The sequence below is a fragment of the Ostrea edulis genome, chromosome 4 (assembly GCF_947568905.1).
Source record: "Ostrea edulis chromosome 4, xbOstEdul1.1, whole genome shotgun sequence".
NCBI classification, from domain to species: Eukaryota; Metazoa; Mollusca; class Bivalvia; order Ostreida; family Ostreidae; genus Ostrea; species Ostrea edulis.
Window position 1 is genome coordinate 58318354 of NC_079167.1, and position 17339 is coordinate 58335692.

At 34.2% G+C, this 17339-nt stretch overlaps 1 protein-coding gene and 1 long non-coding RNA gene across 6 annotated transcripts in view; one reads left to right on the forward strand and one right to left on the reverse strand.

Annotated features, from left to right (window-relative positions):
* The window catches only part of LOC125669579 (calcium-dependent protein kinase C-like), a 105877-nt gene that overhangs the window by 39489 nt on the left and 49049 nt on the right, over positions 1-17339 (forward strand). For all 5 annotated transcript variants that reach the window (XM_048904183.2, XM_056163168.1, XM_048904181.2 and 2 more), the window contains one exon: positions 920-1028. In XM_048904183.2, the coding sequence (XP_048760140.1) occupies positions 920-1028 (109 nt within the window). The remainder of the gene's footprint in view (positions 1-919; positions 1029-17339) is intronic.
* Positions 9976-12208, reverse strand: LOC130054219 (uncharacterized). The gene is made up of 2 exons (XR_008802504.1): positions 11969-12208; positions 9976-11081 (listed from the first exon to the last, which is right to left on the reverse strand). It is a non-coding gene; the product is annotated as an uncharacterized LOC130054219 (long non-coding RNA).

A 17339-nucleotide genomic window follows, 5' to 3' on the forward strand; every position in this document is an offset into this window, starting at 1 on the left:
CCAAGGGATAACTCTTTTTCAATATATATGTGTTAGGGAAGGGGCAAATAGACATTGAAACAATATATTTACATTCAATCAATAGTTTTTTTTTTTACTCTTTAGCAGCACTTGCCATGATGCCAATTCCTATTCAGGGCAGGCCATGTATCAACTGCCAAAACATTGAAAATAAAAATAGCAATATTCTTTGGTCTGAAATTTTTGTTGTTGTAGAGCTTTTTAAGTGAAAAATATGAACAAAACAAAAGTTAACTAAAGAATTTTATAAGTTTTCCAGTGAATTATCACACAAACCCAAAAGAATTAAAACTTTGGGACTTTTCCACCAATCAAAAAGTTATGTGACGTACTATTCAATTTACTGTGAACTTCTCACTTTATATAACATGGTTGTAAAAGCTTGTTATAGATATAAAAAAAAGAGTTCTACAGTCAGTTCGTTTGAGGTAAATATAATGAAATATGTATTTGTTGTCATTAGGGGTGATGACGGTTGTAAGCATTGTAGGAAAATTTGTATGATATGTGCTTATGGACGTCATTTAATTTTTCTACAATACTGGTGGCTATGATATCCTTAATGATAACAATTAATGGGGTAAATGTAACAGATTCTTGGTCTAAACTAGTGAAATTCTTGTATTCGTGTCATTGGCAAATTCTTCCCAAGATATCTTGAAAAAACATGATCACTTACAGGTGAACAGTCTTGATTAATTATAGGAGATTATAAAAGGTAACAATATACGATAATAGTTATTTTTACCTTCATCTAATATCGATGTGCACAAACTTAAAAAAGATTTTATATACATGTGATTGGAACATAAGATTTAACTTGAATTTTTAGATAGTTTGAAACATTTAGAAATCTCACTGTATCAATATATGATATCAATATGTTTTCTTTTTTTAGGCCACCAACTTGCACAAATTTAAAACACACAGCTATGGAAGTCCTACATTCTGTGATCATTGTGGGTCTCTTCTGTATGGACTTCTACACCAAGGACTCAAGTGTGATGGTAAGTTTGTTCATTGATTTGCATAAATTTTGCTAAAGGTTTTGTACCCTTGTGTGAAAGTTATTCAAATGCATGAGAGAAGCATACTGTAATATTGAAAACTGGTGAATTCTTGGGTAGAGTTTGCTAAGGTGGAAAATGATTCGGTTCTATGACCAGGGGCCAGTTGCACAAAGATGAGTTAAGTTTGTTGCATGAAGATTAGTTAAGTTTAACTGACAGTTAATGTCTAGTTAACACGGTATAAATGTAAGAGTTAATGGGGAGTTAACTGTTAAAGTTAACTAACCATTGTGCAACTGGGTCCAGAGCAAGAAAACTATCTGGTTGGATCCAATCGTCTGGATGGAATATTATATCTGAAGTGGGCGTCTGTCACCCCCCAAATTGGGATTTATCAGAATAATCCCCATTTGGGAGATCACAATTATTTTACTTCTTATGGAGTATATATGAATACGATACAATAATTTGCAAGAAGTCTGATGATATTTGAACCTGAATAAGATGTGCACACTAAATAACAATAGATAGTTGTTAATGATGATACCAAATTACTAAAATGACTGCTTTAAGAGAAGCTACATGTTTCGCTCAGTGACCTTGCACATTTTCAGACATATTTTAGAAATGTCATTATATTATTAGTTACAGTCAGTTTTGGACATAAAACAGAATCATCCAAGATGTAAAATGGACGTCTGTATTGGGCGAGGTGAAGCGGACTACGGATTTCTTTTTCACACCCAGGATGACGCTATATTATATCCCAAACCGACTGTAACAAAGTTATCTTGCTGAAGACCTTTACAAAATTTATTCAGATTTAGTAACATTTCTAATAAATATTATTCAATTATCAAACTGAACACCATTATGCGTGTATCACATTGAACATATAGACACAACATTAGAACATCAAAGCTAAAGATGTGACAATAGACGTTAGATAAACAAATCATGTAAATCATCAAAGTGGTTAAAACTGAATGTAGATATACATTGAAAGGTAGGCAGTTTCTCATGTCACTTGTGTGTGACATCATAGTTTTCTTGCTAGAACATCCCCTTCTTGGAGATGATGTATTGAAAATTTTGGGGTGTCTTGTGATTCACAAGTGACATCATAATTGTCAAAGTATTGTTTTGAACATATTTTATTGATGAAATCAAAAGGATTGGGAACAAGTTCTGACAACTTACAAGTCCCTCTCCTAAAAGTATTACACTCCTTGCATGGAGAAGGTGTATTGAAAATTTCAGGGCATAATGTGGTTCATTTTTGTCCAATCTACAAATTCGTCTGAAGGGGGATAATATTAATTATGTGGACACTTTGAGGAATAATATGGAAATTTATCCCGCATCAGACAAATTTGTAGATAATTCATTGGATAAAAGCTAATCACATGACACCCTGAAATTTTTAAGATTACTCACCATATGGAGGCAATCGTAACTACTCGGCTATTTCCGTAACCGCAAATGAACCTCGTATGTGGATCGACGCCATCAGAGTTGGTTACTACGTATACATAAACGTAACTTTGACGTCACAGTCGTACGTTACACTATGAAACGTGAACTTTCAAATGCATCTAAGATATTATACACATCTAAGGTATTGTACCACTATCAATTTCCACTTACATGTTATGTATCAGAGTGAATAGGACGTTAATGATACCAAAACTGAATTTGTGGTGAAAATATAAATAACATATTATTCAGGGATTCGGTTCTGGCCTTTTAACACTCATCCACGGGCGCGCTTCCGGCGAAGAAATACATCGATTTGATGCAATTCTTGCGCCGATCCACGTCCGAGTCTTCTTACCGGTTACGGAAAATGACGAGCGCTTGATCCGATTGCATATGGAGGGTGTATTAGTTTGACAACTATGATGTCACTAATGAATCACATGATGCCCCGAAATTTTCAATACACTGTCTCCAATCAGAGAGTTTTGCAACTGTGACGTCACTTAAAAATCATATGATGCCCTGAAATTTCAATACATCATCTCCGTGCAAGGGTATATTGGTTTGACAGCTACTGCAGCTTTCAGCATTCAGTTTCAGCATCTGTTTATTTTATGATATTGTCCATATTTTAACTGTGATGCTTTGATATTGTGATTATATGATTTTTGATATGAAACACGTATATGAAATTCAATTTAATAATTATAGGTTATAGACTTTGTATGGAAAAATATGAGGACCGAATTTTTTGGCACGTAGACGGACCGAGCTTGCGAGGTCCATCTGTGACGAAAAACGAGGTCGTCATATTTTCCCATACAAAGTCTATAACATTTGTATTATATACTTTCAATTTCATTTAGAAACTAACAATAATTTTATTTTTAACAATTTCTTGATTGGTTTAACTAAGTAAGAGATGAAAAACACGAAAAATTTGAAAATTAATGGTGTAATAATTTGATTGTGACGTAATGTTTCTGGACATATATTGTGTGATATATGCCCACAAACTTTTAAAGAAAAACGAAGAGATGAAATTGAAAGTACATAATAATCGAATAATATTTATCAACGATGGTACTGAAATCTTAACAAATTTTCTAAAGGCCTTCATTTGGGATAAATTCATTACACAGTCAGTTTGAGACATAAGACGGAGTCATCCAGGGTGTGAAATGGAAATCCACATTGGGACTCGGCTTTGCCTTGCCCAATGCGATTTCCATTTCACACCCTGGATGACTCCGTATTATGTCCCAAACTGACCGTGTAACTACTAATATGGGGTCCTTGAAAAAAATAGTATTCAGCATGGCATAAGTCCTCGGGTGGGGCGAAGTTGGTCATATATTGAAAATGCATTATATCTTAGAAAATCTTCTTTAGTTATGGACATTAAGGCAGCAAACTGTTTGCATGAATATAATGGATAATGGGCATTGAGCCCTCTGCAAAAATGTGAAATTCATTACCCCAGGGTTCAGGTACCAGGGTGGGACTAGATTGGTCATATACATAATGTATTGAAAATGCAATTGAAAATCTTGCTTTGCTGCTGGACATCATGCAAAGTGTTAAGCAAAATGAAATTTATTGACCCCTGGGTTCAGGTCCCAGGGTAGGGCTTCATTGGTCATGTTGAAAATGTGATATACAGTTGAACTTTGGTATCTCAAACACTGATATACCATGTATAGTGAATTGAAATGTTCCAAACACTTATTCTATAAGTATTTACCCTTGATATCTTGAATCCTAGGATTTGTGGAAGTTTTTTCTTGGTTCCATCGAGTTGGAGATAATGAGGTTTGACTGTATTTTAGAAAACCTTTACTCATATAGACATCAAGCAGGCAAACTGTATGCATGATTACCTATAATGAGCAATGAGCTCTCTTTGAAAACTGTTAAAATTCATTTGCCCTTTTAGAATTCAAATAGAAAATTGCATATCACTGTAATAAAACTTACGTACCGATAATAAAAGAATTCTAAATTATCAAATGTGTATTATAGTTATCAGTGTTTTAAATTTTAAATAAGAGTTATTACATCATTAAGGCAGTTTCCCCTAAAAAATATTCCCAAAATGGTGCCAAAATTTCCTAAGGAGATTAAGAGATTAAAAGTTTTTCAACTTTGAATACGAGAATAGCACCTTAATGAGGAAAATGTTGGAGAGTAACAGGACGCTTTTCGTCTTGTTTTATATATTTATGTTATTTTTCAAATATGGAAGAATTCAACATTGAAAAATTCGCAATATCCAAAAATTAGGGTGAAAAACACTGGTTATACCAATGTACATCTACTATCTAGTATAATAAACTACTATCTAGTATAATAAACTACTATCTAGTATAATAAAGTATCAACTGGATCCATGATCTTGATCTCCACCCCATTTTGAGAGTGTTCATCTTGGATCAGACTTTAGTATACATCTTTTTAATCAGTCTCTGCCCTTATGATATTTGAAAAACATGTTTTAGACATACTACCAGTTGATTTTATAAAATAAACAACAAATTATGGTATTTTTAATATCACACTCAGATATTAGAAAGTGCCAACAGAAAAGAGACTTTTATTTTTTTAATCCCCTTGCAATGGAGTTGGAGGAATATAATACCGGGTAATACAATGGTGCCTGTATGAGTAACTTAGTGAGTGATTCTGTGTGTAACACTGATATGAAATGCACATAGCCACGTTGATAAACTTTATATGCTGACTATCTGCATTGTGGTGCTCTTGTTTCTTCAGTCTAAGATCAACTAATTGTTTGAAGAGTTTCAGAGATGAATGGTGCAGGTGTGAGGCTTTGAATTACCTCAGCAGTTAATAAAGTTTTTGTTACTAATTCTGTGCGCAAGTGTTGATTATTACCACTAACAAACACAGGATTATTAAGGAAGAATCAGACAGCACATCATTTTCGATGTACTGCAGGTATAAGAGTGTCAGACATGATTCAATGCATGCACTATATGATTCATTGTTACAGTTGATGGTCCAGTTTCCTTCAATCTAATTAAAATCAGACTACTTAGATCCGCGCCATATACTCTTCATAAGAAGATCTGGCATAACCCAACTAGAGGTCATGTTCATGTGAACTTTATGTTGGCCAATCAGTGTGTCACCTATGAAATCGTTGGTGTTCATAATTCTAGGAAAATTGCTGCGATTGTTTGGTTTGAAAGAAAATACATCGCATCAAATGATGTCACAATGCACCGTTTACGTCAACTGGCATTATATTCCTCTCGTTAATTAAGTAAACCATCTTGAAAACTATTCAAATCATACCCATCCCTATTCATACATAAATCGCAATTCACAATTAATTTAATTTGGGTATATTTTATATCGTATGTTTTGTTGTTTGTATAAACGGAATAAATTAGGCATTGTTGCGAAAATTTATATGTGAGAATATACAATTTTATAGTGTGGAATAAACTTTGTGGGGGAGACTTGTTTACAAATTGCCGGGAACCGTCTAAATAGCCATCATATTCTGTAAGGTGCAATCTGACAGGCTGATAGTTCTCATGAATATTCCAAGTGAAAGGTCATGCAGGCGTGATCCCCTATTGTAGCATTTGTGAGCGTATCTTAGGATCTGATTTTAATTAGATTGAATTTCCTAAAGTTTTGTGCGTAAGGTATGCCCCTCACAGCCCCAGTGTATCATTAAAACTGAAGAATATCTCTGCAATAACCATTTTAAGAGTGTAACTCCATCTAAATTGGAAAAAATCTGGTACAAGTGAAAGTAGATTAAATTACTGTAAATTCCTAATTATACACGAGGAATTTATTATTGCATAATTTCGCGAGAAACATCACTCGCGAAAAAATATTTCTTGCTTTTATTTTTATATTGCTAAAATACATGCAAAAACCAATCAACTGTTTTTTTAATATGCTCAAAACTGTTTTATTGCTGCTTTAGAGAAATGAGTAAATTCAGCATTGACCCAGTATTGAAGTAGTTACAGTAAAAACTTTCTGTAAGAGTATGCTACATGACTTCTGTAGGAATTGTGTTTGGTCTTTGGGTCTCTTGTTTTGATATTCTGAGAAAAAATATACACTTCTTTTAAAACCAGATGAAAAATTTTGATAATGGCATCACTAATATCAACAATATTTTTCATATTGATTGAGGACTATTAAGGTGGCTCACCACACCATGAAAGAGTTTATCAAATCAGCATGAAAAGTGAAGATAATGAAGAGTGATAAATCTTATAACTCCTATAAGTAATACAAAATAGAGAGCTGTGCAAACACGGAACCCTGGATATACCAGGGGTGGGATCAGGTGCATAGGAGGAGTATGCATCCCCTGTCGACCGGTCACACCCGCCGTGAGCCCTATATCTTGATCAGGTAAACAGAGTTTTCCGTAGTTAAAATCTGTGTGTCAAGAACTGCCTAACAACTGGTATAAAACATGTCAGACAGCATTTGACCCAATTATAGGTTGGGTTGTATTGGCAAAATAGATCATTTTGATAACAACCATAGAATTTGCGAAAATGCTGACTTTTAATGAGACTGTTGAAACCCCTGCACCATCAACTTGTTTGTCAGTATAGCCTGCCTCATTTTAAAAACTTATCATACGCAGAACAAGCTCTTGCGTATCGAATCATTTGAGATATATACACACCATATGCAGTGTGATAATGGAATATTGCTACATATATATTGGAAGTTGACGATGGAGAAGCTGAAATCATCCCATTTGTCATAAAGTTGAGTTTGCCATTAATATCTATTTTCAATAAAATATCTAAATTTGAAGCAGAAGTGGATGACTGTGGTGTCTTTTATTTCGAATTCACAGGGATATATCGAATCGACATAAATAAATATATATTATTGCTATAGTAACTTGATCCGAAAAGTTGGATCACATTGAGTTGACAGGTGTGAATCATCAGATCACACGAGACGCTTCAGTTTGATCTGATGATCCGCACCTGTCAACGAGACGTGATCCAACTCTTCGGATCAAGTTACTGTAGTAATGATAAATTCGTTATATACCCCCTTATGCATTTTAAATCCACATTTATAAGATAATAAATGTAATCCAAATTATCAAAAACACAGACATACCATGAAATTATGTTTTGTGTATGCAGTTTTGTTTTGTGACGCGGTCAATATTTTCCACAAATAACATTGCATTGTGACGTCATTGTGACTGCATGAGTTTCAGAGGATACTGATATGGAATCAGAAAACCACAGTGTGGTGATCTGGTAAACCGGATCACACGCCGTGAAATCCACAGTATCAAAGAACAATACATTGATGGGTATATGATAAAAATTATTATTGTTAATAGATAAAACATCGTCAACATATCTAAATGTCGAATTGAACGGCCACAGCAAAAGATTTTTACTTTTCATTGAGAAGTTTTTGAGTAAATTCTGCTTTGTAAGAATATAAAAACGGGTGAGCTAACAAAAGAGCACAATTCATGCCGATGGGAATTCCAACAGACGGTTTGAAGACCTGATCACCAAAGACAACGAAGATTTTTCAAAAATATACTTAAGTAGATATAAAGATTTGAACTTGAGATCTGCTGATACCTTATCCACTGAGCTACGTTAGATATACAAACCAATTGCTCGATACAAGTAATTTCACAAAACATATGAATCGCCATCTTGTGATGAAGTGTCATAACAGGTATAAATCTTGATGTAGTGAGCTACCTTAAAAGTGCAATTTATTTTGTTGAATGGTAATAGAAAAGATCAATCACCTTTTATTAATAACAAGTCTGCTATTGATACATTTAAAAAACGTATTGAGGAGTTTCAATAATATTTGGCTAAAATTATATGCAATATCTCATTTGTTAGTTATTAAGGTAAATAAAAACGCCAATCCTTTTAAGATAATCATTATCCTCTATGTCTCATGATGAATGATTTACAAGTACTTAAAGCTATTAGTGTTAAGTAGAAAACTCTGGTAGTAATGACAAATCAATTGTGTTAATTTTGCAGTATGTATCCACATTTAGTGTCATTATTTGATGGGGTGCATCATTGATCATTATTCTCATCAATAACTCAAATAACTGCAACAGTTGCAAAAGCTCTTCTATCAATTTTATTATGTCATCATTAATGTCAATCACTTCCAAAACTTTTCAGTGGTTGCTAACCGCATTGTTAAATTGAATTCCACATGAAATGCTTGATTTTATCTTGAAGTCAAAAGGAATCTTGATTTCTAGTTCACCTGAGTCATACACTAGAGTGAGCTTATATGATCAAAATATGTCTAATGTCTTGTCATATTTTCAACTTCTTTTCTGGAAGCATGCGGCAAATTTCATCCAAACTCGGAAAAAAATATAATTAGTTAAAAGGGATTCAGATTTATTGAAATGTCCAAAGAAAAGGAGGGGGGGGGGGGGGGGAGAGAGAGAGAGAGAGAGAGAGTGAGTTAGAGTTTTCTCATCACCATTTTTGGATTTTTTGTGTTTCTTAAAAAATTTTCAAGTAGGATAAGGCAAAAATGAGTGCTCAATGATTTCTGAGTACATCTTCCTCTATAAATATAGTACTTCAACCATAGGATAAGGGTATTTTGTATATACTTATCTTTATCATGAGCAACCTAAATAAAAGATTTTATAATAAAAAAAATATAGTTGAAAATTTGTTTTATCTTTTAAGTAAATTTCAGACTCATCTACACAATTACATTCCCACAGTATATGTTCTATTGTTTCCTCCTCTCTGTGACCAAAAAGTACACATTATTTGTTTGATTTTGATTAGAAACAAATTTGCTGCTAATATTCTGTTAATCATTCTTTATTGAAACCATTTGAATTTGCAATTTTTAGTTATTTTGAAAGGTGATTTGTGGATGTGTTTCCATTCCCTGTATATTACCTATATCTGAAAGCTCACTTGCCATCTTATTGTACCTGTTGTCACTGGAGAGTTTTTGTTTAAAATTTCATAAAAAGAACTTGGATTTTTTTTTTTTACACTTTGGTACATTGTAAATGTTCGTTCTAGTGAATGGAGTGGCAACTTTTTAAAGTTACTGTGTATACTTTTTAATCCCAAGTCTTTATAGCATGAATAAGAAAAGTTTGCATAATTGTAGAATGTTAAATTTACACTAGAATAAGACATAGATAAGAAGGTCAATCGTCCTTCATTGCATTAACAATTGAGCATTTTCAACTTAATTGTTCTTGATACTACTGTACCATTCCAATTCTTTTCAAATTTGGTATGAGGCATCTTTGGAACAAGGGAGGGGGTTATAAATTGTATATTTCAGGACTCCTGCACCCATGGGGCCTTAGGGATGAGGTAAAAACTGCCAAAAATTGACATATTTTTTCCAAAATCATCTTCTCAACTGTTGTAAGAAAAACTAAATGCATAGTAATGTAGAGCAGGAAGGCATCTACCAAAGTTGTAAATTTCATGATCCCTGGCACACTGAGAGGTTCTGACTCCAGAAAGGGGCCAAACTTGGTCTATAGTGTTTATGTGTAATTTGAAACATCTTCTTTAGTGCTATTGATACTAAATTGAAACTATATGGATAACTAGAATGAGCAGGTAGTCTTTTACCAAAATTGTAAATTTGATGATCCGAGGGTTAGAGGTTTTGGCATCAGGGTGGGGCCAAAATAGTCAGTGATTAACAGTGTTCGAAATTGGTTTAAAACTTGGTATAGACCACAGGTCTATGCCAAAACAAGACGACATGGACCTCATCGAATTGGCATAGACTGCAACATTGAAAAAAAATAACACAAATTTATAACATTTTCATTTACTTCTAATGTACTTAGAAAGCATATTTTCTTTCCATTTCCATAACAATATCTTCCTTTCCTCGTAATATTTATCAGACATTGAATGACCATGCTGAGTCCTTCGGGATAACTTTATTGCTTTAAATCCTGAAAATCGGCATAGACAATTTGGTCTCTCTCATTTGGCATAGACCAGTGTCATTTGGCATAGATTGGGTCTATCAATCTATGGTTAGTTTCGAACATTAACAATTAAACATTTTTAACTTCTTGATAACTACCATTCCATTTCCCCAAATTTGGTATGACACATCTTTAGGATAAGGGTGACGTAAGATGTAAATTTCAGGGGTTCTGCACCCCAGGGGTCTTATGGGCGGGGTAAAAACTGCCATACATTGGTCATATTCGAAAATATTTTTTTTACAATTGTACATCTGTAGGAAAAACTAATTGCATAGAAGTGTAGAGCAGGAAGGCCTCCACCAAATGATTCCTGGGGTAGAGGTTCTGACTCCAGGGTTGGGCCAAACTTGGTATATATTGTTACAAGTTGACTGGGATGGCTTCCAGGATTGAGAATCAAAAACAAGATTTTAAACATTTTCACTTTATATTGTAGATATATTGTACATAATCACTATCCACTGCTGGCTCAGGTATTCGTTATTAGCAATGCATGCTCACATTTGGTCCGTTTATGTGGAACACCAAGTACCATAAGTCATCGGGACCTACATACACATAAATACATATTACGTTACACACACATTAATACAAGTCATTACTCACATAGTCCACTATACTATAGCTATGGGGAACTCAAATAATAATGCGGCAAAACTGCATTACTTAAATTTGTATTAAATGCTTACTTCATGAATTACACTCACTTTGATAGTTCATTTGAAACTAAACTGCATTGATTGTAAGGCCAATTCAACTTAATTAGTAGATTATCATCCTGGGTCAGCAAAAAGTATGGGGTGGGTGGGAGGATTTTATTTTTTAATTTTTATTTTCTGAGAAAAATATTAAAGACAAACGATTTTTTTTTCAACAGATGCGCATCATTTAATGCCAGGTGGATATCAATCTATGCTATTTTCACAGACAAATTCCAGGTTAAGCTTTAATTTCAAACAGAAATATACCTAACTTCTTCAAGATTTACGCCTGTAAGAACGCGAGAAATTAAGAAAACCATATAGATCTATTTTCTTCACGTGGTTTTTCACTTTGCTATACCGGAAATACAAACAAGTGTACATACCGGAGTTGGACATGAAAATATTCCGGAAATCGCAAGTTTCGCAAAATAAAAAAATTTGGGGCGGGCCAATTTTAGAGGGGCGGGCAGGGATGATAATCTATCAATTAAGTTGAATTGGCCTAACTTACACACTTTAAAATCATTATGAATTATATTCACATTATGATGATACTAAAAATACAAGAGCCTTATGTATACATTCTTCTCAATATTTCCTAGATAAATACACACTATGCAAATGAAATAAGTTCTCAAACAAAATTATTAAACACTTTGAAACAACAGTTATCCCAGGACCGTAAAATTAACAAAACAGAGAAAAATGTAAAAGTAAAATGTTTTACTCACCTCAGAAGTCGTGTCTGTAACTTAACTCAAAAATTTTAACTTAAACTTCAAAGTTTGACAAAAAGAGAATTTGCAGGAACCCATGCTACTGCGTTGCGTGGAACACGGTCTGAAGACAGTGGAAACCTAAACTCAGGTGAATAAATACAGGTATCGAGGGGTACACTGACGGGTGTTTATCATTTGAAAGACTTCTTTATGTTTGCTGATACTGTATAAAAACTAAATGCATGATTAAGAAAAGCAGAAAGGAATGTAACAGAATTGTGAATTTTGCAATCTGAGGGTTTTTAACTCTAGGACAGGGTCAAATTAATCATGTTGCATATATTATATCATGTAAAGTCTTACATCAGTAAAGGCACTATCAAAAGGGGGGGGGATTCAAGTTTTCAGAACACATCTTGTTTTATACTAACTGTTGCTGAATATAGATACGCAGGACAGATTTTTTTTTTCCCCTAGAGTTCATAGCCCTTAGTTAGGGGGGCAGGCATATTGTTTTTGTCCTGTCTGTAATTCTGTCTGAAACTTTAACCTTGCTAATAACTTTTGAACAGTAAGTGATAGAGCTTTGATATTTCGCATGAGTATTCCTTGTGACAAGACCTTTCCGTGGGTACCAACATTATTGACCCTGTGACCTTGACCTTGGAGTTTAATCTACTTTTTGAAAATTTTAACCTTGCTTATAACTTTTTAACAGTAAGTGATAGAGCTTTGATATTTCACATGAGTATACCTTGTGACAAGACCTTTCCGTTGGTACTAAACCTTTTAACCTTGACATTTGACCTACTTTTAATTTTTTTTTTTACATAGGTCATAACTTCTAAATGGTAAATATTAGAGCTTTCATATTGTACATGAGCATTTCTTGTGACAAGATCTTTCTACTGGTACCAAGATATTTGTCCTTGTGACCTTGGCCATCTTCGGAATTGGTTATTATCGGGGGCATTTGTGTTTCACAAACACATCTTGTTCTATTTCCATTTCAATTTAGGAACATTGAAAAAATCCTACTTAAAGTCACCTATGTGCAAAATAACAGCAAATTTGACTTTTACAAGCAGATTTTCACATGGAGTGGGCCAAGTCTCCATTGTGAACTAAGTAAAATATGTTAGTACATGTTCAGGTGTAATGTGTTTTGTAAATAAAAGTATGGAGACTTGACCCACTCTATCTTGTTCATCCATGTTTTAAAAGGAAGTCAGCCATTATGACGATGTGGAGTACCTCCTTAATGGGTATACTGGAATCACCTTGTCCATCTGCCTGTCTGTGTAGACATAATTTTTCCAGAGTAGCTCGTTATCATCAGATTTGAAAGAGCATTAAAAACTACCAGACATTATATCCTGTAGATCAGGGAGAATTTTTTAAAACTCTTGGACAAATAAAAATTTGCCATACATAAAAAAACCCTTAAATTTTTTAAAATGTAGTTAGCTGAGTTCCGTAGCACTGCAATCTCAGCTTTTAAATTGGCGAAGGATGGGTGTCCAGGCAGGCGGGTGGCATTCACAATTGCTTGTCCTGTCTCTAACTTTCATACTACTTGGTGCGTCTTTGTCAGACTTGCATATTTTGATCACATCCAAAAGAGGAAGGTTCCTATTTTGAGGTCAAAAGGTCAAAGGTCAAGATCTCTTTTTCACTATATACTGTAGATTTGAGCTTGCCTCTAATTTTTAGCTCACCTGAACCGAAGGTTCAAGTGAGCTTTTCTGATCACATTTTGTCCGACGTCCGTCTGTCTGTCTGTCCATCTGTCTGTCTGTCCGTCTGTCTGTAAACTTTTCACATTTTCATCTTCTTCTCATGAACCACTGGGCCAATTTCAACCAAACATGGCCAAAAGCATCCTTGGGTGAAGGGCTTTCAAGTTTGTTCAAATGAAGGGCCATGTTCCTTTCAAAGGGGAGATAATCACAAAAATGCAAAAATAGGGTGGGGTCATTTAAAAATCTTCTTCTCAAGAACCACTGGGCCAGAAGAGCTGAAATTTACCTGAAAGCTTCCTGACATATTGCAGATTTAAGTTTGTTCAAATCATGGCCCCCGGTGGTAGGATGGGCCACAAGGGGGGATCAAAGTTTTACATACAAATATATAGGAAAAATCTTTAAAAATCTTCTTCTCAAGAACCACTGAGCCAGAAAAGCTGATTTTACATGAAAACTTTCTGACATAGTGCAGATTCAAGTTTGTTCAAATCATGGCCCCCGGGGGTAGGATGGGGCCCCAAGGGGGGATCAAAGTTTTACATACAAATATATAGGGAAAAACTTTAAAAATCTTCTTCTCAAGAACCACTAAGCCAGAAAAGCTGAGATTTACATGAAAGCTTCCTGACATAATGCAGATTCAAGTTTGTTCAAATCATGGGCTCCGGGGGTTGGATGGGGCCACAATAGGGGATCAAAGTTTTACATACAAATATATAGGAAAAATCTTCTTCTCAAGAACCACTGAGCCAGAAAAGCTGATTTTTACATGAAAACTTTCTGACATAGTGCAGATTCAAGTTTGTTCAAATCATGGCCCCCGGGGGTAGGATGGGGCCACAAGGGGGATCAAAGTTTTACATACAAATATATAGTTAAAATCTTTTTCTCAATAACCACTGAGTCAGAAAAGCTGATATTTACAAGAAAACTTTCTGACGTAGTGCAGATTCAAGTTTGTTCAAATCATGGGCCTCGGGGGTAGGATGGGGCCACAAGTGGGGGGGGGGGGGGGTCAAAGTTTTATATACAAATATAGGAAAAAGCTTTAAAAATCTTCTTCTCAAGAACCATTGGGCCAAAGAAGTTGACATTTACATGAAAGCTTTCTGACATGTGTAGATTCAAGTTTGCAAAGGGTAGTTTGGGCCATAATAGGGACTAAGGTTTTACATGCAAATATATATGGAAAGTCTTCAGATATGGGCCAAGGTGACTCAGGTGAACGATGTGGCCCATGGGCCTCTTGTTATACATGTACTTGCTGGTGCATGTTTATCAGACTTCAAATCCTGATGACATTCAAGATTCATGTTGCTTTTGAAATCCAAAGGTCAAGGTCATTATCTCATGAAATACCTATTTGCGGCCCTTCACATTCACAAATTAGGGTCATTCCAATGAACACATTCCTAACTGCAACTCGGCCATATGCATCTTTGATGCGTTTTAGTGATTTTTTAAATTTTAAATCAGTGACAGTTTAAAACATTAAAATGTTTAACAGCATTCTCCCTCTATTTCTAATTAGATATTATTATAGCATTAAACTGTTAGTCTGACTCTTGGCTCATTCACCATGTCTGAATCATTTTCACTCTCAGTCTCTGGTATTGACACCTTCAATGCAAAATACATACAAACCTGTCAAACCATAACGTAGTTTTCAAATTGTAGCCACTCTGGATGTTTTAACCATGCACACAGGATTAAGCATATTTTTAACTTTTTTCCCCCCATCCTTTTCACACTTCCAAATTTTCTTCTTTTTTTTCTTAAGAAGTAGGTGAAAGTACATACACTGAGTGGGCTAATGATTTTTGGTGAAGCAAGCTGTTGACGGTTTATAACAAATTAATACGTTTCAAGGTGAAAAAATAGCAAGTTATTTTTATCAGGATTTGATAGCATAAAAGTCAATAAACAATGCAGATAATGATCTTTATTTTATTTTTGTCTGGCAATATCGAGCAGACAGTTAATCAGATCAGGTTCTGAGTTTTACTGGACAAATTGAAAATTTACAGATTTCCGGTAGTCCATCGTCTTTCACCAACTTCAACACTGATGAACAGATTTGATTAAAAATTTGTGTATATCTTATATGAATAATGAAGTTGTGCACCTGCTATTTTGATTGAAATTTTTTAACATCAAGGAAGTTAACTTATAGATTTTTTTTCCATTTTGAGGGGAGTGGTTGGGTTATGTTGTCAATGTCCAGAGTATATCTTAAAGAAAAAACCATTTATTCTTCAAGGAGCACAAATACACTATTTAATTCTCAACTGGCATCAAATGTGCCCTGCAATTTTTACAATATTTTTCTAAATACTTAAACAAATAAAAATGTGTATTGTTATAGATTATATAATCATATTTCGACAGTCAAAACCTAGAAACTGTAACAGCTTTATTCTCAAATTTTTACATTGTAATTGATAGTGATTTAACTAGAATTGGTGATGTTTGGTAAAGCCATTAATGGCATCGAATTTGACTTACCAACGTACAATTTAATTGGTCAACAAAAATGTCAACAAAGCTGTGGTTGGTCAAGAGAACATCCTGAATAAACCTCCCAGCATTAATTTTGAGGTGAACTCACTATGATGTACACACCAGAAAAGATTGTCTAGACCAATCAGAAGGCATCAAAATTCCTAATCAATTAATGCATTTTGTTACAATGTTCTGATTTATTACGATATCATGATGCATCTATTATATCTTATTGATGTATTGAGATATGTATTGTATCGTAAGGTTTGCGTATCATCCCACCCCTAGTGGCTATTCATCTAAAGCTGATGACATTTGTGAGTGAAAGACTATAAGAGGTGTTAAACTGTAAACAACCAACCAATCTTGTTTATTTGACTTTCAAGAAAACTTATGAAGACTTCTTTTAACACCCCACCCCCCACCCCCCACCCCCACAGTCCAACAAAAAAAAATACATTTCAGGATTTTCTTTCCTAAAAGGATTTGAACTTAAAAGGAATGTAAAAGAAAAGAACAAAATCTCGTGATTGTAAGTTTTCGTTTTGCTATATATACACTACCCACCATGAATAAGTATACACATAAGCTTTTAACACATTTTGGCACAAAATATTTTCAATACTGTAAACAGCTTTTATTCGCGGGTATACTTTATTTCGCGGTTCACCCGTGGTAAACTGGTTTGTGGCAAGTAATTTTTCAAATCAAGCCTTTTTCGAGCCTATGACAGACATCGAAGGACTGGTTCACAATGAGAAATATTCTCGACGATGAGGTTCTCGCGAATTTCATGAAATTTTCTTGCACGTGAATTAAAATTGGTTTACGGTATGAAAAAGAGCTGAATTCACTGTGAATAACTTTCAATTTATCTCGGTGAAATAATCAGTTACGGGTACAACTTCAACATATGTGAAACAATAATGGACATTCAATATTTTTGGTGTATAATCTGTTAAATTGTGATAGTGATTTATTTACGGTGAAAAATCAAAGGATCTTGTTAAAATACACAATAATATGTATTAGCAATGAGTTTGATATGGTTTCATGGTAAGGTTTGTATAATATCTCTTTAGATAATTCCAAAATTTAGAAAATCAAGTATTATGATAAAACATAATGATATAGAA